The sequence below is a fragment of the Solea solea genome, chromosome 21 (genome assembly GCF_958295425.1).
Source record: "Solea solea chromosome 21, fSolSol10.1, whole genome shotgun sequence".
NCBI classification, from domain to species: Eukaryota; Metazoa; Chordata; class Actinopteri; order Pleuronectiformes; family Soleidae; genus Solea; species Solea solea.
The window spans coordinates 10245475-10271308 of NC_081154.1; the positions used below are offsets into that span (position 1 = coordinate 10245475).

The 25834-nt window shown below is 43.5% G+C and overlaps 1 protein-coding gene across 5 annotated transcripts in view; it reads right to left on the reverse strand.

Moving 5' to 3' along the window:
* sdk2b (sidekick cell adhesion molecule 2b) overlaps window positions 1-25834 on the reverse strand; it is a 239842-nt gene that overhangs the window by 33993 nt on the left and 180015 nt on the right. For all 5 annotated transcript variants that reach the window (XM_058620798.1, XM_058620796.1, XM_058620795.1 and 2 more), the window contains exons 3-15: window positions 25141-25247; window positions 22755-22902; window positions 14133-14266; window positions 12296-12407; window positions 11018-11208; window positions 9442-9525; window positions 9083-9277; window positions 7690-7806; window positions 6715-6882; window positions 6169-6271; window positions 3327-3503; window positions 2272-2408; window positions 1564-1711 (exon numbers count right to left, since the gene is read on the reverse strand). In XM_058620798.1, the coding sequence (XP_058476781.1) occupies window positions 1564-1711; window positions 2272-2408; window positions 3327-3503; window positions 6169-6271; window positions 6715-6882; window positions 7690-7806; window positions 9083-9277; window positions 9442-9525; window positions 11018-11208; window positions 12296-12407; window positions 14133-14266; window positions 22755-22902; window positions 25141-25247 (1821 nt within the window). The remainder of the gene's footprint in view (window positions 1-1563; window positions 1712-2271; window positions 2409-3326; window positions 3504-6168; window positions 6272-6714; window positions 6883-7689; window positions 7807-9082; window positions 9278-9441; window positions 9526-11017; window positions 11209-12295; window positions 12408-14132; window positions 14267-22754; window positions 22903-25140; window positions 25248-25834) is intronic.

The window sequence follows — 25834 nt, forward strand, 5'->3', positions numbered from 1 at the left end:
AAGATAACAGCCAACGTGTTTACATGCATGTTAAAAGTCAGATTTTAGTCGGACCAAGACAATAATTTGGTTTTCTTCATGTCATGTGAACATATTAGTCCAAATATAGCCGAGCTAGTCTTAGTCAGACTAAGCTACCTGGGTAATGTGACTCATAGTCCAATTACTTCTGCATGTATATACCGTATTTTCCGCACTATAAGGCGCACCTAAAAACCTCAAATTTTCTCAAAAGCCGACAGTGCGCCGTATAATCCGGTGCGCCTTATATATGGACCAATACGGTAAGCAGCCGCTGACTTCACGTTCACCAAGACAGGGAGACAGCGCCGGACGACATACGCCACTATCTGCCAGTGGATCGTAAATGCCTGGGCTGATATATCAGTCTCAACTGTGGTCCGAGCTTTCAGGAAGGCAGGAATTGTCACTGAACTGCTAGACAACAGCAGCGACACTGACTCGATTAGTGACGACGCCGACGAGACGGAGCCGGGCATGTTGGATCCCGTATTCGCCCAACTGTTTAATTCGGACACTGAAGAAGAAGAATTCGAGGGATTCGCGGATGAGGAATAACTTGAGCTTTACATGTTTATTTTGTGTGTTGTGTTGTGTGACATTAACGTTTGAGCAACGTTGAGTTATTTATATATTGTTATTGCTTTGCACTATTTCGAGTGTTACTATATTGTGATAGCACTAACGTTTGATTTACCGTAACAGTATCAGACTGTTTTTTACGTGTTTATTGAATCCAGGAAAAGTTCCCCTCCACTATGTGATATAAATGTTGCACTACATGTTATACCCTGCTGTTGTTAAAAGATAAACGAAATACCACATCACATAAAACAGCTGTTTATTCATGTTGGGAGTAAACGGAGTTGTCAGAACGCTGGTCTGTAATCTATAAATAAAGTTTGACTGACCTATCTGACTGTTTTGTTGACATTCCCTTTAGCGCAGCTCCATCTAATGAATGCATAACGTAACCCCAGCCTCTACTGTAGCGTCTATTCTATGCGCCTTATAATGCAGTGCGCCTTATATATGGACAAAGTTTTAAAATAGGCCATTCATTGAAGGTGCGCCTTATAATCCGGTGCGCCTTATAGTGCGGAAAATACGGTACTTAATTGGAAGGGAGTCGGACTTGGTGTTCCGCACATGCACCAAAATTTCCTCCCCGGTCTTCATGCAAACTCAGACTCCGCAAGTTGCCTAATGTCTTGTTTAAGTTGGACTATAGTACTATAGTACTAGACAAAAACACGGCCAAAATCCAGGCCGGTACAGTTGTTGGATTGAAGACGAGACTGAATTTATGCACTGTCATCTTAAATCATTTAATCATTTTCAAGTTCTCGGTGAGAACTAACAGAAACCACCTCCTACTATGAAGCTGAGAGGAAGCGTATCGCCACTTAGCATAGTGTGGGTGTCTGTGAACTGGGACGAGGGCAGTATTCCAACTGAATGGTGCCGTTGAGTCACAACTGTGGCTTTGACTTAACCGTGCATGGAAATGTACTGACTGTGTGATATATGCCTTTGGCTTACCGCTCTGTTTCCTTGCTAAACTGGCCCTTCCCCACATCATTAACGGCACAGAGGCGAAACTGATAGGAGCGTGCCGGAATCAGGCCATTGACCGTCACCGCTGAGGACTCTGGCTCAATATTAGCCAGCAGGATGGCCCAGGGAGCATCTAGAACAAAGAAATTTAAAGTTTACACACCCTGTTCCACATGTGCACGCCAAATGCTCATTAACATGCTAACTATTCCGCTTAACTACCACGTAAAAGTGAGCAGTCGAACGTCGTTTGTAAGTTTACTGATATACAGAAGAGGTTCTATCTCTCACTCTCTTCTGCGTATGAAACATGAAGTTGTGCTGAGAAGCAGGGAAAACAGAACGTAAGAACACAGTACGCTGCACCCAGTGAGCCCAGCCCTGTTCTTCAGAGCATCTACCTGTGACATGAGGCGCTGCAGAAGCACAGATTATAGTGGCAGCCTACGCTTCTAACTTCAGATTAAAAGCAGTGATGGACAATTTTAATTAGGCCTATTGATTATGCTGTTAAATTCTTTTTTAAAGCCCCATGGGGGGAAAACAAACTGAACAAACAACATTAAATGCATTTTACACTCATTGCTGCAGCATTGATCCCATGCGCTAAGTTCCCTGTTCCCCCTTATTTATACAAATAGCAAATAGATCCCAAAAGGGTTTAAACACCTCACGTGATGGGTCATGACTTACTATTCTCCGAAACCTCCAGGATGTAGCGTATGAGTGGACTGTTGCCGTCGAAAGGCTTGGCCCAGGCCAGGTCAATAGCTCTTTTCTCCGATGTGCTCAGCAGAGCTGTGGGGTTCTCTGGGGCATGGGGCAGCTGCCTGCAGGGAACAGCATGACAACTTCGATAAATAAAAGAATCCCTTCTATCACAACAAATCCTCCGCGAGGGCCAGAGAGCCGCGGAGCGCGTCGTTGTTCTCGGAACGTCTCACTCTGTGCGAATCGGAGGTAAAGATGAATCTTTTATAAACGGAGAGAGATCAGCGAGATAGGGCGATGAAATGCGGCGAGACGAGGCGACAAAGATGGCTCCTTGTCAAGATGGACACATGGGGCAAACATAACAAGATAGATATCACCAGAGGGAAGGAAATGGATTGAGAGGCAGAAGGAGACAGATAGGAAGGAAATGCACAAGGACATGAATGAACGAGGCCAAAGCTGGGGATCGTTAATTCATCGGGCCGTAAATTCAGATAAGTGCTGACAGATTGATAGATAAACCTTACAGCGATGAACAAATACGGCCTGTAAATCAGTCAAAAGGCAACCAGCTAGTAAGACAGCCGGCAACTAAAGACAAAACAGCCAAACACTTTGTCAAACACAAACTTAATCCCACTCATTTTAAATTGACCCCTTACCACGGGGACTCACTGCGAGCAAAAACGGTACAAAGACGAGGAGAAAAAAGGAGATTTGAGATGACAAAAACAATAAATACATGTTTGTGTGTGTAGTAGCAGCACACTAGAGAAGGATGGAGGCGTCCCTTGGGGGAGGGTTAAATGTGTGTTGTGCGAGAAAGACCACAGAGACGGTGGGAAAGGAAGAGGCATCCTTTAAGTGGAAATCAGACCGAAATGTCAATAAGAAGAAGAAGAACTGTGTGTGTCTGTGTGTGTGTGTACTGTGTGTACTGTGTGTACACACTGTCAAGCTTCAGAGAACATGTTTCTCCTTGTGTTCTTTACACGGGAGAATATTGGAGAAGACATTGAGGCATACGGCTTTACCTAACACGGAGGTGTGCACTACGGGAATCGTTGCCGCCAACAGAGGTCACTCTGCAGGTGTATGTGCCGATGTCACCGGACCAGGTCTGGGAGATGTGGAGGGTGCCATCTGCATCCATCCGCATGCGGGGGATGGACTGGACGTTGATAACGCTGCCATCTTTATCCCAGACATGCCTGCAAAAGAAACGTCATCAACACTAGTTTAAATGTTGTCACTTTCAAATGGAAAACATGAGATTTATAGTTATGAGTAGTATTTTTTCCTTGTTTTTTGACTATTAATACACTTAATACTTAATACTTGAAGGTGCAAGACCAGCACCTTCAGTTTTTTATCACCACCAATATCATTCTTGCCCAGATCTCCCCTTTCCCAAATGTGTATAGTGGATATGGTGATGGAAAAATATTGTCATGATCAACGGCCGTAATAAAAACACGTGTCGAAAATCCAATCTAACAAATACAGAGTTTCTTTTCCAGAATAAACACAGCAACATTCTGTGATTTTTTTTCACTGTACACTTGAACAGTGTCCCATTCACCGCTGTGAGACAGTTGTTTCATATGAACTGTGTCTTCTGACGCCACAGCATGTGCCGACAGAAGTATTTGAACTAAAAGTGAGAGTAAACCACGAGATATCCACAAATATGAAAATCTCCAAATGTCTGAACATTCAGTAACTGAACAGAGACTTGCTCATGCTGCGTTTTGACACAAGTACTCAAATTTTCAACCCTGGGCACTTTCTTTGGCAAATTACCCCCAATGACGTAAGAAAAGCCAGGGCAGCAGCTACAAAAAGGTTTTCAGTTCCAGTCCAGAGTTTAATTATGGCATTTAACACAGTGGCATACATATAGAGATTCAAATTAAAACACTGGAAAAATAGAAAAGCACAATCAAAAAGTAAAGGGTATTCAAAGTGCCTAGGTATACTGTGTCAGTAGCCGTGCAAGCAAATACTAAATGTGATAAATGTGTATCAAAACACATGCTGAATCCTTATTCATTCATTTCAGAACCTGCCACGCATCAACGTCACCACCTGACAGCTGGAACATGAACTATGTCGAACACTTTCAGCTTTCAGATACATTAGGTTACCTATTTCTCGACAATGAAGGCTGAATAAACCGGGGGGGGGGGTTTCCGTCATCTTTTGTTCCACCACAATCTGAGAGGAATGTCATTAATGAGGCATTTCATCTCCCTCCTCTCCGTCTCTCCGTCTCTTCAAACTGCCTGCGTGCATATCATAGCAACTGACGGCTGCACATCAAACAGCGGATTCACACTCATCAAAACCTCACAGCTCTGACGTCGCCTCAGATGTAGCCTTCTCCTTTGAGCAGAAAGGGACAGAATGGTCTATTGATCACCGCTGACGTCGTTGGCGACCGGCTCGGAGTTGAGCAATTTGTCTGTCGTGGCGGGTTGTGTGTTGCTCCGGGGGGTTTAGACTTCAGTTGTTAGCTGGAGGTGTGCGGCAAACCTTTTTGTCTATAGTGACCAATCGACCTCATCGTTGCTCACAGGCTGCAGGCGCACCTTTCAGTTTTTTTATTATTTACTGTATGTACATGCATGTGTTCGTGAGGAAAAAGCAGCTGCACCGTCGAGGACACACAGGGGTTAACAATAAATATTTGTGAAGTGGTGAATTATTCATTCAGCCCAGCGGTCAGTACATCGAGAATTAGCTGAGGGCGACGCCTCTTCATTGACGGATTCATGCAGGCAAAATGTGTGCAAACAAACCAAGCAACCATGGATTTGTCTATCTAGGGAATCATTTTATCTCTAAACATTGATTTCCTCTCAGATTAAACCAGCCTGGGGTTTGCCCGCATGGCCAGGGACTCATATACATTAGCAAATGCCTGTGTGACCTCAAGTCGTCTCATCAAAGCTTGGCTGATTCACTCCTACACTCTGGAAGTCTTTCTGATCTGTGGACACTGTGGGTACCTTTAAAGTATAAGTCTGGCAATGAAGTCGATTTTTTTTTATTATTATTATTGTTATTATTATTATTATTATAATAAAAATCACATGAATAGATCAAAACAAACAATGAACGTATCCTAGTAACACATTCTGTCTGTGCAGCCAGCGCCTGGAATGGCTTATTCCCCTGCGCCATAGAGCTTCATTGTTACCCAAAACACATCATTTACACACAGTGAATGCTCTCATATTCTGTCGCGCTGTCCTAAATAGTCACTAGTCCCTAATAAATGTACTTGCATGGGTACAATTTGCAAAAATACTAAAAATACTAAAATACAATGAATTAGTTGGTATGCCATTGAGGGTTGAATTGATGGTGTCAGTTTTGGTCGGTGTTTTTCTTATTTGGTGACAAGAAAAATTCCCTATGAATAGCAACTCAGAGACTTTCCTTTGTGTCTTGTTTACATCATGTCTAGACTTAATGTTAGTGTTGTTTATGGTGACGCATTTATAATACAGTGCCTTGCCAATACAAATGATTTACGATTAATCAATGACCAATCGGTTACTAAATTAATCCATTAAACTATTTTGATAATCGATGGATCGGTTTGAAGCTTTTTTCATGATTAAAACACGATTTCCGATTGTTTAAGCTTCTTAAATGTGAATATTTTCTTAATTTCTTTGCTCTGGATAACAAAAAAAAACATTAAAGACAATCATTTTTGGTTTGTGGACAAAACAAGACATTTGAGAACATCATCGATCAACATTTTTTAAGGTTTTCTGATATTTTATGGACAAAACAGATGAATCGATTATGAAAATAATCGTCAGCTGCAGCGTTTGTGCAGTGTGTTTGTGAACGTGTCTTTACCTGACGGTTACGCTGGGGTCATGTGTGACTCCGCAAGTCAAGACGGCTTTAGTTCCTTTGATAACGCTCTGGTCCTGTGGGGGGGTGGTAATCCGGGTGCGTGCTGCAGAGACGGGACGAGGACAAAGGCATGTGAGCGACGAGGACACAGAGTGAAGGCAAGGCAACTTCCAAAATGCTCTTCCCCGAGAAGAACAATGCAGTGAAACAAACTGACAAATGTATTTTAGAAAACTCATTTCGGTTGAAATGACATGCCGCTGCCTTTTATTTCGTTCCTTTATGGCTTCTTGCAGAGAAACACCCCAATGATGGCTCCGAAGTTGCACACAGGAGTGCCGCTGTATCTTAAGGAATTGAGTGTGGCTACATTATTATACGGGACGACCTCGCTCCCCAACCTCTGACAAAACAGACGCGCCTCTCAATAAAACTTCAACCGCTGTGAAGGGTTGTTTGGGAATTTGCAGCACATAACATCTGGTGTGCGTGTGTGTGTGTGTGTGCTTTGAGAAGAATATCAAAGACCTTTTTCTGCACACTCACCCCAGACCCCGAGGTCAGCGGATGCCTCGTCGATGCCCCTGGAGTTGCTTGCCATGCAGGTGTACGTCCCAGCATCTGAGATGTGTGAGGGGGAGATGAGTAGACTGCCGGACTCAAGCAGGGTGAACCTGGGCAGCTGCACTGAACCGCTGGCCAGCACACGCTCACCTGAAAGCGTAAGGCAAACAGGACAGAAAACAGGAGATGAGTTGATGGCAGACAGAGTGGAGGGAAGAAAGACAAAGATTGCATTTCGGGGACAGAAAACAGAGGGAAGGGGAATTGTTAAAACCATCGGCGACACGTTTGGGCAAGTGCTCTTTACATTACCGTAATTACGAGACAGTTTGTGCTATGGGAAAAATTCAAAGAAGTTGCACTTCCAAGCCAACATGTGGCTATTACGGTAATTTCACTGCAAATCAGCGTCTTTGTGTGCAGATGTTTCGGGTGATAAAACCACTACTGAGGTTTTGTGACGGAGTTTGAGATCCATGGAGCATGTTGATGCTTGTATTGTGTTGTTTGGATTGGAAATATGATTTATACGCTTCAAATTTCGAAATTAAAATGCAAAATATCTCTTATTCATGTAAAACTAGTGTTTTTTTTCTAAATAAGTCATTTTTTTGGTTTTTCTGACTTTAAAAGTGTTAATACACTCTTTTCACGTGCAGTTAATTGTAAATGGGCAAAAACACTCTGTCACAGGACATTTTCTGGCCCTTTTACGGCTCCAATAAGCAACAAAAACATTTGAGGTTTAGGTGTTAAAGGGCTAAGGAAAAACAAAGACAGTGTTTTCTTGATCTGCTATTGCGATGCAAACATGAAAAGCATAACGCCGCGTTAATGCGGGGAAAGAAATCCAATCCCGGCTTTGTTCGTTAAGCCATGGCAAACTACCGTCCCATGTGTAATAGATAACGGGAGATCATAATCCCGAGGCGTGTGAGCAAGAGTGTAGCAGAGGACCTTTCTGCCAGGTGATAGCCGGCCTCGGAGCACCAGAGGTCTCGCAGTGCAGGATGACTGACATGCCGTCAATCACCGTGCTGTCGGCGGGTCCAGCCGTGATATTCGGAGCGATGCCTGAGGAAAAAAGACAAACACACACACACACACAAAAGAGAGCTCAGCACAGGAACAAGAAAAGGTAAGCGGGTTATTTAGATGAGAGAATAATTGTCTCTGGCAAAACCCCAGTTCAAGTGCATTTCTTGTAAGCGACAGTCTGCTGCGTCCCAGTGTTTAGTCGATGCTTTGTCCCACTAATTCTTTCTGGATTGGCATAGACTTCACTTCAGTGCCAATAACTGTCTGCTACTGGCTGTATTTTCTTTCTATTTCCGCACTCACAGAGGCAGAGGAGGAAGGAAAACGACTGAGGGAGCCAGAAAGAAAAGGCAATATGCAGATAACTAAAATACCTATCTTTGATATGCAATAAATCAAAGCTTTTATAGGATGACAGAAAACTGTATCACTCCCCAGAGGAGACGCAGGGGAGGTGGAGGAGGGGGGAGTTTGTCATAGGAGTAGTGTTAATCTCAGGACAGAGGGAGAAGTGGGGACATTAATGTTTTCAGGAAAAGGGAGATGATAAGATTAGATCTCAAAGGAGGAGCAGAGGAGACGGTGTTGGGAAGGAGGGAGAGAGAAAGAGAGAGCGTGGGGCGGGAATGTAAGGGGTGAGTCGGTGAGGGGGATATCATGAATTCTGATAACGTGGTGCAGTGTGGAGTGAAGGCAGCAGGCACTGAGACAAAGTGAAGGAAATGATATGTCAGAGACTATTCAAACAGATGCACAGCGAGAGTAAAATCCCCAGTCATTTTAACACGGCCGCAGGCGCGTCGCGTACATGTGCAGATGTACAGATGCGTCGGAAAATCCCAGCGTAATTATTCAGTGCTTTTTGTGGTAATGTAAACTCAATCAATGCAAACCCGATGAACTGCTTATCTATTAAAATGATTAAATCACACTTCATAGTGACTAATAGAATGTGAATACATATTATATTATTATACCATCTTTCCTATGTGCTGAAACATAACTCAAGAACTCGTTTGTTCCATCTTTGTTTGGATTTTCATCATAATTACCAAACTCTTCGATGAGTAATGAGCTTCTGTGAAGTCACAGTGACCTTGACCTTTCAAGTCTGAGAGTATGTGAAGTAGTCACCTGTCATAGTCAAGCGATAAAAGAATTGTGATACAATAACGTCGACCTTTGCGCGTCTAAATCTGCTCGACCTTGAGCGACGCTTTGTCCTCAATGTAAAGAAAGTTCTCTCACTTTTGCTTAAAGCAATCTCACCATCTCTGAGAATGTCAAAATGACGAGCTCCTGGAGGACTTACTGGTGACAGCCAGGTACGTGTTGGTCTGAACCTCTCCGGCGGAATTCCTGGCGAAGCACTGGAACATCCCGGTGTCGTCCGGCAGGAGGCCGTTGACCTGCAGGCTGCCTCCCACCAGCACCCTGTACCTGGGCGTCTTCACTGGGTCGATCGGCAGAGCGTCCTTGTACCACACGATGTCGGGCTGGGGGACTCCTGTCGAAAGGCAATGTTTACACGACAGTGAGCCCACGCCGCAAAAAAACGCACCACTCGAAGTGAAATTAGCTGCAGTAATGGCATAATTGCACGCGTGATTATCTGACAGGGAGAACTTTAATATGCTGTTAAATGCAAACATATTCAAATGCAGCGCTCACCCCGAGCCTGACAGGGAATATCCACCACCTTCTCCATCTCGGCTGTGATGTGCTTGTCTGGCTCCTTTATGAACTGCGGTGGCTCTGAGGGACAGCGTGAACAACAAAGACAGGAGGATATATTGATGCCATCACCGCCGCTCATTAACTAATGACATGAAAAGATGATGATGTGTGATTTGAGAAGAAACCGCCAATAAATAACGACACTACAGTATAATATAAAGCAAATGAAGTCGGGGTGTTTTTGTTTTGAAACGTATTGATTATTATATTTGACAGTGAAAAATGAGATGATACGGTGGTTTGATTCAGTATAAGTAATTAGCGCGGTGTCACGGTTTTTAAATGTGGCTTTGATGGGAGGTAAAGGCTTCGGCTTCGGCGGCGGGAAAAGAGTTCACCACACCTTGTGCTTTCAATCACATCACAACCTTGAAAACATCAAAGTGTTTCAGCGAGATGAAATGAAAGTGACTCAAGCAATGCTATTAAACCGTTTCTTGAGGGCCCTGAGCTCTCTCGCTCCCCTTTTAAATCATTTAGACTTTCTGCTAACTGCCTTACCACTGCACAGACCTCTGGCAGAGTGATATAGTGAGACACGTGACATTTATATCAATCTCACGCCACACCTGCCTTATTTGAACTTTCTAATAAAGCCTAAACACTATGTTTACGCTTATACGCGTGCTTGATGTATGCAACTAGAAAAGGTAAAAAAAAAAAAAAAAACACTGACTAACTGACCTTTTCATATTGGCCCCCCATATTTTATGAAAGTATTTCATAAAATAAAAGTATTTTTATGAAAGTAGTAAGCGCTGAATTATTTAAAAGCACATAATATAAGCAATAATCAAACTATATGCCTTTCTTTCCAAGACAAAGAGGTGTAAATTGGTGTGGACCCAATCCAGGGTGGATCGAAGGCCAAAATGTCCGGTGGAAAAAATGGCAAATAATTAAATCAATGATTAGCTCATTTAGCTTTGTGAAGCTAAATGAAGATATTTCTCAACTTTGGGGAAACACTACTCCTATTCTAGTAATACAAAGCTAAATGCTAATCCTTTAAGTGTTAAATATTCATACACCTATGAGATATGTTAACAAGCGAAACCTAACTATAACATAATTTCTTCAAAGCGTATTTTTTATTTCGTCTTTTCGAGAGTTTTCCGTGTCCATCATGTGGTCATGTGACCGAATTTGGGATTTGGGTGAAGCTAGGGAAGATCGCCACCATAATTCCTGGCGTGAACTGACATAAATGGGGAATCTTTGTAACGAGCCATGTGTTTTCATATGTTCGCACTTGTTTCCTTTATTTATTTTGAAGTTGACGCAAGAGATAAGTGTTTAAATTAGTCTTAATTCAAGTCTTAATTGTTTATTTCTCATTTAGTTTATAATAATTAGATTTTTGCCTGCTCAGTTTACAGTTTGTTGAATGTTTGGTTGTTATTAAATCTTAGATTATGTGTTTTTTTTCTGTGTACGTGTCAGAATACCGTGTGTCTCTATGTATGTCTGTGGCAAGACGTGTCAGTCGTTGGTCTTGGTGTTTTCTTACCTAGAATGTGCAGATAAGCCCCAGCACTGACCGAAGGCACGCTGCTGCTGCGGAGAATGGCCTCGCACTCGAAGTAGCCGGAGTCGCTCACCACAGGACTGAGGATGGTCAGTCTGCGGTTGAAATCGCTCAAACCGCTCATCACCAACACGCCGTTCTTACGCCAAGAGATACTCAGCTTGATGAGGGGTCTACGGAGGGAAAAAGTAGAGGTGTCAAATGTCTTCTCGCCTTCCATGAATTTTCTTTTTGTTTAAGCTCCGCGGTGAAACAACTCTTGTTCTGCAACACTGGCTCAAATTGGATTTCTCACACAATGTGTAAAATGTCCAATTTGTTTCATCTGCTGGAGAATCAGGTATAGAAATAATAGTGAAATGAAAAAAAACAACAACAACACAGTTGTCTATGGGCTGAGAGGAGGCCAGCTGTGTCTCACTTCAAACTGACTATTTTATGAATCGAGGGATGTCGTTATTGCTTTAATACGGCATGTTACCGAGATGTCAACAAAACCACGCAATTAGACGGAATACATTAAAACCAGCCACAGTTCATGTTTTCTACAAAGGTTAGGTGTTACAACTTAAAATCATTTCAAGAAACTTCAAGATCTTTAGGGCAAAATGACACTGATAATCTACAATTACATGACAAATTTAAAAACATACACCTCATGTTTGTATAACAACAGCTAGTGCAGAGCGTCCTGTATGATATACTTCTTTTGTATATCACGCAGTCCACATCATATCTGTGTTAATCTCCATTTGGCAGCAAACCTCGGTTCCCACTAAGCCCACTGACATTCTCTCTACCTCAGATTATCTGAGGCGCCAGATTCCCCCCGAGAACAACGTACGTATCAGTTGTGCACACTGCGACATCTGTGGCCTGGGAGACGTAACACAACCAGACCGTTTATCATTGCCAGTCAAACATCGCATAACTGCATTTTATACTACACAGTGTCGAACATGTCTCAGATAACTTTGTCGTAGGGAATCGTTCAGCTGTCTCTGCATACTATATCCTCACCTGATGGCAGTAATTGATAAGGAACCACAATATTATCCTGTATGATTTGAGTAAACTGGCCCTTTAACCCTTCTGCGTACTTCTCGTTACCGTAGAAGACCGATGGATGAATGGACACCGGAAAGCAGAGAAACAGAGCGTTGCGCCCATATACTTGGCATTACGGTAAAGTGAACGTTATCTTAGAAAAAGAGAGGTTAAAGAACCCGGTCTATGAGCTTGAGGTTTCTGGACATTTACCTGGCGTTGGCCACACACTCCATTGTGACCTCCGAGGTGCCCGTGACCACGCTTGTGTTCCTGGGTGGGATGATGATGGTGGGAGCGATGGGGTCTGCTGGACCACCCACATCTAAACAGATCATCACACACGGGGGAGAGTAAGCAGAGCACAATGACCTTGATAGACTTTGAGAAGGAAATACAACCGATTTCGGGGAGAGGCAAAAAAACGTGACGAGTCTGTCAGCAGATTTCTCGACCGCGGTGTCCCATATAGTCCGTTTCCACCCAGTGCACTCCGTGGGCACTCATCAATGTGAAATATTGAAACTGACCAGTGCACACAGGCATCTGACTTCTGACAGAGAGACGGACCGAATAGGATGAGACAGTGCACTGCACTGTGTATAATAGGACATCTACGGGAAAATCACAAACGGGGACAATAAAAACACAAAGCTGAAGGCCTGTATGTGCTGGAGTGCATATATGAACACTAATGTGTGTGTGTGTTTGTGTTTGTGCTGTCAGAAATGTGTCATGTCTGTGATGAACTCATACGGATCCTTCAATCCCATCACGCCCTAGGTGTGTGCCGCACATGTCGGATGCACATTATCTACACGGGGGGGTCATATGCACACAAACGCATACACCCACGCCAAACACATGGTTTGACTGCTTGCCATGACTATAAATCTACCACAGTATAAGTGTCTATACTTCAAAGAGGCGGTGTGCAGTCGGAGGGGAACGAGTGTCACGCAGTAAGAATACCGACGTCAATCTCGCGTCTATGAGCATGTTAATCTGCAGCCGGAGCATAGAATTAAGACTGAACGACGGTGACCGTGAGTCAACACTTCAGCGTGCAAAGTGTACAAAGAACGCCTGTACGCGACCTGACTCCAGTCTGACGCTAAATGAACACCGGGGTGATATTCCTGTGACAGAAAAAAATGTCACACTCCTTCAAGTAGCACACATTTAATAGCTCCGCCGATGCAACAAGTTTTGTTCTAGTGCAAATCAAGTATTTTGGAAACATGTGGGAACTGTAAAAAAATAGAGCAACACAAGTCTCATTAGACTTCCCATTGTCCTCCGCTCTTGCTAAGTCTTAGGCAGGTAACCGTCTGGGCCGAGGGGCTCATGGGAAATGCGAGGCGTTACCGCGGGAACAGCTGCTGTTTCAGATACTGACAGATACACAATCAAAAGCAAGCGCGCACACACACACACACACGCACACACACACTCCTCCGGACTGGGTCTCCCAGCAACCTGAAAATTAACATGAGTGTGTGTGTGTGTTTATGTGTGAATATGTAGACCGTGTGTGGAATGTTCATGTTAATGCATGGCATGATTTTCACAAGACCCACTGGGTTTAGACCTCCCACTAGGCTTTCTATCACCTGTGTGTGTGTGTGTGTGTTCTAACACTAGTATAATCAACTCTGCCACTCTTCTCCATACATGCCACAGGCTATTTCTGCTCCCTTGTGTTGTCAGCTGTAATATCTTACCCTCACCCTCCTCACTCACTTCTATAGCCGAAGCCAGTCTACCGTGTCATAAGATGCTGTCTGTCAGCTTTTCCTCTTATATTTCACTCTGCTGAGCTGAAGCCAGTTGAATTGGTTTTGATTTGTGTATCTTGTGGTCTTTGGAATAAGTAGCACAATATAATATAATATAATAGTGTGACACTCAGAAAGAGCCTTTTATTTAAATAATACTTTAATGTACAAGAAACGGAGCATTTTTTTTTTGCTTTTCCTCTCATTACTGGTGCATTAACTTTAACGATTAGAATCATATGCTGTGTGTTTTGTAGTATTTGGTTACTCACTCTCTACGGTCAAGGTGATGGGCTGGCTGGTCTTGTTCTCTCCGTTCTTGTCGTTTACTGCTTGGACGTAGTAGCGGCCGGCATCTGGCGCCACCGTGGACAGGATCACCAGTGTGTTGTCCAGAGTAATGGCACTGCAGAGGACGCAGAGTGGGTGTTAAAGACATATTTTAGGTCATTTTAGGTCTTCCTTGTTCATCTCCTGAAAAATAATACATTTACAACCTGCGAATGAAGCAGTGGATTATTGTTAATCCAATCCAATCCAACTTTATTTGTTAAGCACTTTAAACAAACCACAGTGGACCAAAGTGCCGTACAGAATAAATAAAAGACATAATAAGTAAAAGGCTCAAAATTAGATAAAACTGCTTAAAATTAATTAAAAATCGTAAAAAAAAACACAAGAAGAAATAGCGGCCATACAATAAAAAAATAACAAAATCTATTCAAATTAAATGAACATAAAAATCAACGTCTCACAAAGTGTCAAAGGCCAAAGAGAAAAGGTGGGTTTTAAGGAGGGATTTAAAAAGTCTAATTTGCGTCACACTTGATCCAACGGCTGAAAAGGACATTTCACATTTTAATTATACTGCTCAAGCAGCATTAGGTCCATCGATTTACGATGTGTAAACAATTTGCTGGTGCATACTGAGCTCACTCCACGGCTCACACTTGTTCTGACGGTCTGCTCTGACACGTGAACGTCTGGCTACACGTCTGATCCTGACACCAGTGTCTTCCTTGTCAGCTGCTGAAGCAATGTTGAGGTAAGTAAACACAGATCAATTTCTCAGCGGGTGTCCTATAGGGGGTAATACCTGCGGCGCTGTTGTCTCCATCACGCCGTTATTTGGACTTTTCTCTCGCTTATGTAGCGACCACTGAGATAGAAATCCTCCCTTCTTCCACCATCCGACGTTACAGCCCCAAGACAATGTTCCAAATCAATATTTTGTTATTATCCGTGTCTGTTCAACAATCTGGATGTACATGGTGCGTTCTGCCTGGTTGCCTTCCTCCACACATATATCTTTCCCGCTGGCCTTATCTGTCCATCAGCACCCAGCCCCACCCTCCACTTCCACCCTCATCCCCCCATCTACTCCCGCCCGTTCATAGCTGCTCAGAGTGGCTGCAAAAATATTTGGTCTTCTGCCTCGACGGACACACCAGCGGCGGATCAGCGGCTGCATAGTTGCTGTGACGTACTGTGGGTTTCGTGTCGTGCACACTTTTAGAACGAACTCTAGCGTCGTACACTACAAAGCAACCCACCCACATGGCAACACAGAGCCACAGTAGGTATACGAGGTACAATTGCATGATTATTTACAGCAATACTGACATTTTTGCAGTTGTCAATAACTGCAAAATACCACTTAAAGAAAATGAAAAGAAAACCATCTTCCTTGGAGGTAATAAAGTGAAGAATGTACATACTAGTGCTGCTGGTTTAAACGTCTGTGGCTGCCACCTACTTGATTTTTTTCCCTTTAGAAATTCCTCTAAAATTCCCAGAGACATTTGCAGCGATACATTTGTAATCACAGCAATTTTGCAATCTACTCTATTTGTCCATCAGCATCAAACGCTTCCTCCACCCCGACCTCCGTTAGGTCAGTGGGCTGCCTGCTGCACCAGGTGCACTGCTAAGAAAGTGAGCAAAAAAGAGACTCAAATAGAGGAAAAACTAAAAAAAAAAGTACTTGAAATATACACAGATAAGCACACACATTAAACTAAACCTTCGCAGCTCTAATGCAGCTCCAGAGACTCCGGGACTGATTCAACACATCACAGAGAGTGATGTGCTTTGTGCGCCGCATAAAGCTACCTGTGCAGTTCGCATTTACATGTATGACTTATGAGCTCCTTCTTCCGGGAATGATTCAAAGCGGCTCCAGTCGCCGGTCTCATTTGGAATTCCCCGCGGATGCCGGGCCTGAAAACAGTCTTCCTAAAGGGATTGGCAGGCGTCAGCGGCTGCGGCTTATGATCTGCGGTAAATATTTAATGCCGGCTCGCTGGAGTGGTGACATCCGGGACGCGCGGCTATGAATTATGGATTCCTTTGGGGATGTGGGCATAACAGAAGCGTCCAATGTGCCAGATGAATCCCAGGTGTTGTCCCAGGACCTCTCTGAAAGGAGACACAATTTTGAGGCTTAACTGCTTTACCTGCTGTTTAAGGAACTCTCGAGGATGAATATGCAGCACCAGCGCTTGTAATTTATAAGAGACACAACTTCACAGTGACCCAGGGGAAGCAGAATATTCGGTCTGTGATAATAACAAGGAGTGCATATGGTGATTTTGACAAGCTTTTTTTTCCTTATTGCTTTTTCCTACAGTAACCTCACATCGGAACTCTGTCCAGGGAGCTGCAAAAACTACATCTTGACGATTATCTTACCATCATTCACAACAGTCACTGATTTCATCAGTGTTAGTCAGAGTAGGAGGATTTTTTTCTTTACCTCTTGTTAGTTGATTTAACGCACCCGCCACCGCCCCCCCCCCCCCGCTGAGTGTTCTGTCCACTCAGCTTGCAATCAGGGTTGCTACCGTGAGGGTCACACACACACACACACACAAAAAACTTTGTTACACAACGTGTTTGGCAGATTTAACACTTTGCCGTACTCCCCAGGCTCCAGGGATCAAAGACCACACGATGGAGGAGGAAATTAAAAGTAAGCCAATTATCTAGAATTGCTTCATATGTATAGGGAGCAGCAGGGAGACGAAAGTTTGGTTTAAAAAAAAAAAAGAAGAAAAAAAAAAAAAAGGTAATGAAATTGCTCAATGTAGCTTCCTGAAGGAATTTCTTGTTTTAGAGTGTTGCTTATTCTTATCTCACCTCGTTCTCTGCCGGAGTGCGTTTTTGGTAAATCATCTCCCCGGTGTCTTTGTGGCATCGTGAGCAGCTGTCTGATGATTACTTGTAACAGTGGCTCACCACATATGAGGCACGGTGCCGGAATTTATCAAGACACAGAAGTGAGAAATGTGGACAAATCACTTATGTATGAACATGTCTCTGTCTGGGTTTTATGTTTATTGCTGTCTCTCTTTTTTTTCAAACACTTTCTCTTTGAGTATTCCAACCCAATTTCCTTTTCCATTATTATTCTCTAGAATGAGCGGTGGTCCACAAGAAAGGCTGTCAGGACGGACAGCTGCTCAGGCACATTTGGCCAACTGTGCAGCTTCTTCTTTTTGCTCGCAGCAAAGATCAGTGTTCAGTCTCTCTCGCAATGACTTTCCTTTGGATTCATTCATTTATATTTACACATCTACAGTGAGTTCTAAAACGTCCGTCAGCCTCATCATGATTCACTATCGCCTTAATCGACATTGATGACGTGGATTCACGTTTGACTGAAACAGAAAAGACGGAAGATGTTTTGCTGCTTTAATATTTAATTATTACTAATGATTTACATTAGTAAAATTAGAAATTAGATGATTCAGAGTTGATGTCTCTAATTATGCGCTCGTCGTCCCTGGACTCCGTGCTGTCACACTCAAGAGAAATCGTGTAGGAACTCGAGGAAGACGGATTAATGGGTGAGGCCATTACTGTATGATTTTTTTTCTTTTTTTTAATACTTTGCATTGGAGGATTATTACTTTAGTTTGTAGGTTTACACATTTGTATTTCTAAAAGCACAATAATGACCTAAAACTTTTTTTTTATTTTCCAAATCTTCAGTTTTTGATGGTCATGTATTTAATATTTAGTTCATTCAGTATACAAAATGCAGATTAGAGAAACAGACCATGTTTAAATGAACCAATTTTGTGAAAATCATACAAAACATTGCCGTCATATTTCGGCCACAGTGATTTCTAGAGATCCGCTTTGGCACCGATCATAGAAAACCACGCATGAGTCAAATTCTACTGGCTTTGTGAGTCTGTTTGCTCATCACATAAATCCAGCTCTCACACACAGGGGTATTTGGGCATCTGTAGTCTCTGCCCCTCTCTGCCGGGCCATGAGGGGCCTAACCTCGCTCCACAGACCTCAGACCTCCATTACATGTAGACAAATGGCCATGGTCGACTGATGGTCTCCCCCAGGACAGAGGGAGAGAGGTCTGAGACATCAAGCTGCTCACATGGCTGGCTAAGAAATGAGTCAAATCACAGCCAGGAGACAGATGATGGTCGAAAGTAAGTTGGAGGGGGAAAGAAGAAGGCAGAGCGAGCAGCGGGCTGCATGCCCTATTGCTCAACAGACCTGTGATGAAAAAGCCACAGCTCCTGGGGAACGCAGAGACGGAGAAGTGAGAGAGAGATGAGAAGAGGTGAGGGAGTGTTGCTCATGAAAACAGCCACTTGTTTTCTCACCAGGGGGATGAACTAGAGATTTGTGGCTCACTATTCAGTTTTCTGCTCCTCTGTTGCTCTTGGTTGGTCGAGTGTGCCTTAAAAGGCTTATTTTATGAAAAAAAAAAATGTGAACGCTTGCTCTTACCCATAACTACATGCTCAGTTCTCCCTTAAATAGATGCAATTCTTAATTAAAGACTTCATTCTGTGCTGTTATGTCGGCCTCTATTTGACACCCTCCTTCCCATTTAACCTGCACATTGTTAGGCACATGACTAATGGTGGGCAGTTTGATGTGGGGAAATGCCGAGGAAGAGCTTGGCTAGTCACCGGCCCCTTGTGACTAATGGGGAATCCATAGCAGACTGACAGAACCCTCGCATCCCAGGCCGGGGCCATTAATTGATCAGTAGCTACTGCAGATTACTCAAGGCAATTACAATGGGTGTGTGTCAGGGATGTCCTCCCACCAACTCCTCCAGGTCAGGCTCCTCCATGTTCTGTCTTAACAGACACCTCTACAAGGTTGTTTTCAGCGGAAAGCAGATAAATCCATGTCAGAGTGTCAATGGAAAGTTTCGGAGAGAGAAAACAAGGTGGTGGGTGGTAAGTTGGGTTTCACGAGTGAAATAGCGAGAGGATATACCTACAAATCCTGGCAAATGTATTTACTGCCGCGCCTCTGATTATACACCACATTAAGTCTGCGAAAATAACACAACAAATCACGCTGGCCAAATGGGAGCGATCCTGCCAAAAGCATTTCCCTTCAATAAGGGAAGAATGATGACTATTAGTGCTAAATAAGTTCTTTTTCTACTTGTAGTCAGCTCTACATCACAACACAACAAAGTCACCACGGAACCAGGTTGAACAGACTCATTCATGAATCCACAGCTTCATGGGTAAGCGAGAGCATGAGAGTCTTTGCCTGAACAAAGAATGACAGCTGCGGAGGCCACACAGCAAAGAGAGAGCAGTCGGATTCAGATTCCCACAGTGAGACGCTGCCTTGCCAGAAGGAGCGAGGCAGCAGGGAAGCAAAACCATTCCAGTCTTCCCCAGGTTTCTGTGGGTTTCCTTGGCACATTCAGGGTGTGGATGTTGTGTTGTGTTGTCACTTTTCTGTGCATGACTTTCCACATCTCAGACCCTGAGGGAAAAGTTCCTGCACTTCAAAACTTGACAATCCAAGTCCTGTTTAACTTTGGATGGCTCTGCAAATTAATGGAATTTCTTTTTCTCTTCTTTTTTTTTAATGACTGTCTATCTCTCAAATCAAATCATACAATTATTTTTCTTTGCTTAGATGAGCAAAGTGTGTACTCATTTTGGCAAAACTAAGGCCTTCTTTTTTTCAGACAAGGCAATTATTTTTTTTTCCCATATTACTGCTAAAAGCCTTTTTGTTATTGTAATGGATAATTAACAAGATTTTCACAAGAGTCTTTGATTTAAAGGCTTTTGCCAGCACATGCTCAGCGATAATGCCAATGCACAATATTATGGCGTCGTCCACAATGACCATCTTGGTTTATACCGTATATAGAATATTCACATTTGTACTAAAACAAACTACTGGTGCTAATGTCATTTGGTTTTCCATCATATTACAGTTGAGGGGAAAAGTCCATATTTGCACATTTCATTACAATTATCTTCTTCTTCTAATAGACATTTCACTCCAAATGACAAATGTCAACCTAATGATGTTGGTGTCGCCAAAATAAGCAGATGTCATCCTCTGAGGCTCATGACTGTCTTTCCAAAGGTCCATGTCAATCTATTCAAAAATGGGTATTCCTTAAGTCTTATATTTATAACGTTTCCCTTCTGTATCTTCACTCAGATGCTAACTGTGACACGAAAACAAAGATTACCCAGGTCACTGTTGCTGTAACAATTACGTGAAAACGTGGAGAATCCGACTTCAGGAAATGACAAAGTGCTCATTTTTGTTTTCTTGTTTTTCAAGCGACCAGAAGAAAAACACAAACATGTTGCAAGGAACAGAAGTGGCTGATCAGAAATCTGGACAGAGAGTGGTGGATACTCCAGTTTCTTGTGCTCCATGTGAATAAACAGGATATTTGAAACCTTAAAGAATCTATTGAAATGATCTGTATTTGATAATACTGTTGGAATCTGAATTTACCCATAATTTGTCTGCTCACAAGTGTCTAATTGTGATCAGATTACATGGGATGTAGCTGATAAATATCAGACAAGAACATCTCCTCTGATGCAATATGGATAAATTACTAAAGCTATTCCCGATCACTATGACACGCAACAGCGGCCAAATTGAACTTCATATAGAGGAAGTGTGGATTTAATTAGCCGATAGTTTTGTTGGAGGTGATTACCACTGTTATTCTTGATCTGGATAACCCCCCCCTACACACACACACACACACACACACACACCTACCCTCCCAATTTACCAAGGTGTGATTAAGTAGCACACAGAGAGAAGCAGCAAGACGAACCCCTGGAGAGCTAGCAAATTAAAGTAATGGCACCTGAGGAGGGATGTAGCAGGAGCAGAGAACAAGGTGCGGAGACGGAAAGAAAAATGAAGTAAAAAGCAGATGAAAGTCAGAGAGATAATTTAAAATGAACAAGAAAATGGTCTCCAACCCTTCATTCTTCTCCCTCCTGTCACTGCGATTCTAAATTCCAACTTAGCCCGTGCAGCACTGATTAGCAGTCTTGCAGTGACTATAACCACGATGCATAACAGCCTAGGTGATGATGTTTAGAGAGACTACACAGCTGGAGCTGACTCTGGAGAGCACTAGTCCTTGGAAAAAAAGCCTTCCTCAAAGTAACATTCGTTGTGTTCAGTGCGGATCTCTCTCTTTGGCACTTCCCCAATGTTCCCCACTAGTGAGAGTCAATGCTACTGGCACAAACCAAATTCAATTCAATTATTTTCAATTTGAGAAAAAAAAAAAAGGAAAAAGAACAGTGCTCAGTTGCTCACTGTGACCTTGGTGGTGAGTGTGGAATTAGCATTCTTAGAGCTCGAGTGCCGGACGGGAGCACGGAAGAGGCAAAGTACATGCAGCGGATGCAGAGAGCGAAGAAGCACATATGTCTCAGTCAAAGGAAAGGCCAGTTATTTTAATAGAAAATGCTCTACCTTGACTGTTGACGCACTGTAGCCTAATAGTTGCTGAAATATTAATACGGTATTATTAATAATTGGAGCCACTGGCTCAAGGCTACGTGAGCACAATGACATGTGCACGTGGACTGCTTAGTAAAGATAAAAAAAAATGAGTCATGTTCAGACAGTGAACGTTTCTGCTGTCTGATCGTTTTTGTGCCTGACAGTGGAAACGATGCAAAAGAAATGGAGAATTATTTCAATAATAATCTGAATAAAAACCAAACATGTCAATTAAGAGCATGCTCTTGTTTGGTGTTTCTAAAGCTGGAGCATACAGGATCAAAACCCGAGCCGCTGCTAGTTTAGAGTGGAATTAAGAGCGAGAACTCTACTTTTACGAGGCCACCACTCCATTTATACCCTTTTTATATTTTATATGTATAAGTGAACAAAGTTGTAAAAAGAAAAACAACAATCCCATTTGAGGATGTCGGCATCTCCATGGCTCAATACCCCTATCGGGCACTGATGGTGCTGGACCAACATCACTGCCACTGGTTGGAAAATACGGATGGCAAACCTCAGAAAACACAGTATCTGATTTCTTTTTTTGGGTCACATTGTGCCTCTACTTTAAAGGAACAGTGAAGGCAGAGTACATGCAGTAAATTGCCCAGCCAGTCAGGAGTCGAACTGGGAATAAGAGAGCCAGGAACTGAAAATTGCTCGGGGCAAGTGTGCCCATGTGGTCTGTGCCTAGCCATTCAGCTCCCATAGTTTCTAATTTGAGACCGAAATGAAGAGCGGCATCGAGGAAGAAAACAAGAAAGAGACGGCGACAGAGATGAGCTGAGATGAAAGTGTTTGATTTAGGTCTTCTCTAGAAATACAAATGAGGAACAAAGGGCAGGATTCCATTTTGCACCGTGCCAAAACTGCTTTGGTGTTGGCCCTTATTTGCTGAGGAGATTCAAAGTCCCTTTCACCACAAAATGTAGCCGGATGAATGGCGGACGACAAGGAGGAGGAGACACTCAAATTTAGGCATTCACACTGTCCAAGATCAAACAAACCACCGGGGATATTCACAGAGCAAGACACAAAGCAAGTGAAGCAAAAACAAAGACTACAAGGGGAAGAAACACAATTAAAACGGGACTTACATGCGGCTGCTGGGCGGTATCTTGCGGCCATCTCTGAACCAGGTGACTTGTGGCTGTGGGAAGCTGCGAATCCGCGGCGCCGTGACGACAGCGCCCTCCCCCTGAGAGACCGCCTGGGTGCGTTCACCTTCCTCAAAACTGCCCATAACTATGGAAAAACAAAGAAACAGTTCCACACATGAACAGGAGAGCGGTGTGAGAGACAAACAAAGGGAAAGGGCAAACAAAAAAGTCACAGGCAAAACTTCTCCCTTGCTTTCTTTTCTGGATTTTTACACACAACTGCTTTGATGGACAGTGCCTTGTTGTTGCCATGGTTTCCATAGTACATCAAATAAGGCTGGAAGGAACCAAGATGTAATGACTCACAGAGGGACACAGACAGGACACTGAATTGATTCATTTTCATATTCTGAATCCTCCTGTGTGAATGCGTGGAGGGCAATCAGTCTTGATCAGACTCTAAATGTGTGCCTTTCTCTACATAGTAGATGGCCAGTGCTGCAGCTCGTCTCCTGCCTCATTATACATTAAAGGGTGAGCTCAGACAAAAAAACGGCACTAATGCACCCACGCTTTCTTCTGCCTATTTGTAAGTGAAATCTAAGTTAAGGCTTTTTTTTTTCATCAGTTGACCCCAACTTCAAGTGATGCTTTCGGTCCGAGCCGCACACTTCTCTGATTCAGTCGTACTGTCTGCTGCTGAATGGGGAACCATTTTAAGACAGCCGTAACAAGTAGGTGTTGTCCAGTGCTGTCGGAGAGAGAGAAAGTGCAGGCTGGTTTTGAAGAAGTGGAACTTAAATGTCTTTTTTCTTTTTCTCCCTTTAAAGCTCCTTGAGAGGCGAGGAAAGTATTTGTCTCATCAATTCAGCCGAAAACAATAAAGAAAACTATTGAAATCATTTCAATATTACATCAAACACACAATTACAGAAACAGATCGAGGGGCTTTTTGAACTATGGATGTTGGAGAATGGTGATGCATTGATGGTAGTTTCTCTCTCTCTCTCTCTCTCTCTCTCTCTCAAAGAGAATAAAAAAAAAAGGTAATCTGGCTTTGCAGTGCAGCTCTGGTGCTTAGCTTAAATGAAAATTTGGGGAAGTGTGCAAATCCCCTGACTTTGATCTGCAGTTTTCGACGATGTGATGTCCTCCTTCCCTTCCCTAATCTCTAATGCCTCAGCATGTTTCTCTTTCTCCGAGGTGTGTCTCCGTAATCCTAATTGTGATGCCTCAATGGCATAGCTTCCAAAAGACATCTCCCTATCTCTTCCTTCTTATCTGTCCTTCCCTCTCTCTCGCTCTCTCTCTCTACACTCTCTATTTCATTCATTTCTTCTGCAGGTGTCCATAATTCTCCTCCTTTACTCTGCCTGTGTCAGTGCTCCTTCATGAGCAACTGATGGGGGGGGCGAGGAGATGTACGGAAATGGTAAGAGCTGGGAATCAAGAAACCCTGAATAGCAGTGGGGCGAAAGCCAAGAAACAAATAGAAAACAGTGGTCGCCAGACGACAGAACAAGTAAAGTGAGAAAGAGGAGAGTAAAGGGGGAAAAAAAACGGTGATGGAAGCTACAAGGAGACAGACTCCTGGAGAGAGAGGGATGCAGAAAGATGTAAAGGGTTGGTTTGTACAACATTATGTTTGCCCAATACAAAAGAAATGGACCAGAGGGACTGTTCAATCCCCCATGTCTCCCTCCCAACACTTTCTCGCTCATGCCTGGTTAGCTGCATTGTTCATTCAGGTACAACGGTGTGTCACATCCACTCAAATGTAGTTTAAACAAGGGTAGTCAATGAACCTGGCATACCCAGGGACAGCAGGATAATGGGTGTAGGATCATTGTGTCTACGAGGGGGTTGGCTTTGGGGGTGGATTTCGACGTGACAAACACTCCGTCCGCCTCGACTGAGCGTTCTCAAATAGCTTGTTAACAAGATGGAGGGGGGGGGGGGGGTCGGGGGGGCTGAAGACTGGCCGCGGAAGTGTTCAGAAACGCGGCGCGTCTCATTTTCGCCAAGGAATAACAGATGTTGTTGACAAGAGGGAGAAAATGAAACAAGCCACGGTCCTATTAAAATGAAGCAAAGTTAAAAACAACTAACAATATCAACGTAATGAGAATGCTGAGTGGAACAGCTGTCCGTGTTGATAACGCCACCGCCGAGATGCAGGTATATCTTTCACCCAGCCAGCATCTGTCCCTCCCTCGTCAGTCCTTGATACAAAGGCGACCAAAGAGTGTGGGCATAGTGTGTACTCGGCAGACACTCTTTCTCTCTTAATCTCTCTCACTGCTGCTGCTGCTGCCCATCTATTACCTATCCATTTATTCATCCATTTGGTTCATCTTTAGCTGCATCCCCTGTGGATACTTACAGGCCACCTGCACTTCTGTGCGCCTCTGTAGAAGAGCCCCGACACGGTTCCTGACGATGCAGCGGTAGAAGCCAGCGTGGGAGCGGTCCAGGGACGGGATGAGGTACCTTTAACAAACACAGATATATTAGATACAGATGGGGATCGTCTTCAATGACAATAAAGTGGTTAACTAATTAAAACTAAAAGTTTGAATGAAAAGGGACTTTGCATGCAAATACGTGAGCTGAAAAGACACAAGTGTGCTTTGTCATCGGTGCGCACGCAGTCGCGCAAACTTAAGACCATCTAATAAAGGAGCAAGGGCGCAGAGGACATTGGAGCTTAGCTGTTGTTTATTTCAGTGATAATGATGCTCGAGAGGCTAACAGAGCTGCCACTGCAAAGCTCTCCCCCAAGCCACACACACACGTTGATGTAACAGACAACAGACAACAAACATGCCTAAAATGTCCTCTATGCAAACATAAACACTCACACAAGCGCACATTAACAAAATCCCCCTGGGACGAAGGTGGAGGCTGTGTGTCTCCATCAGCTGACACTCTCCCCTATGACCTTGATTTTAGTGGCCAGCTGTGGGGCAGTACTACCTCCCTGCCATTTGGAGGCAGCATAACATACACTATATAGAGCTGCTGTGTGTCAAGTCGGACTGAAACCAGTGCTTTAGTGTATGTCATACTTGTGTTAC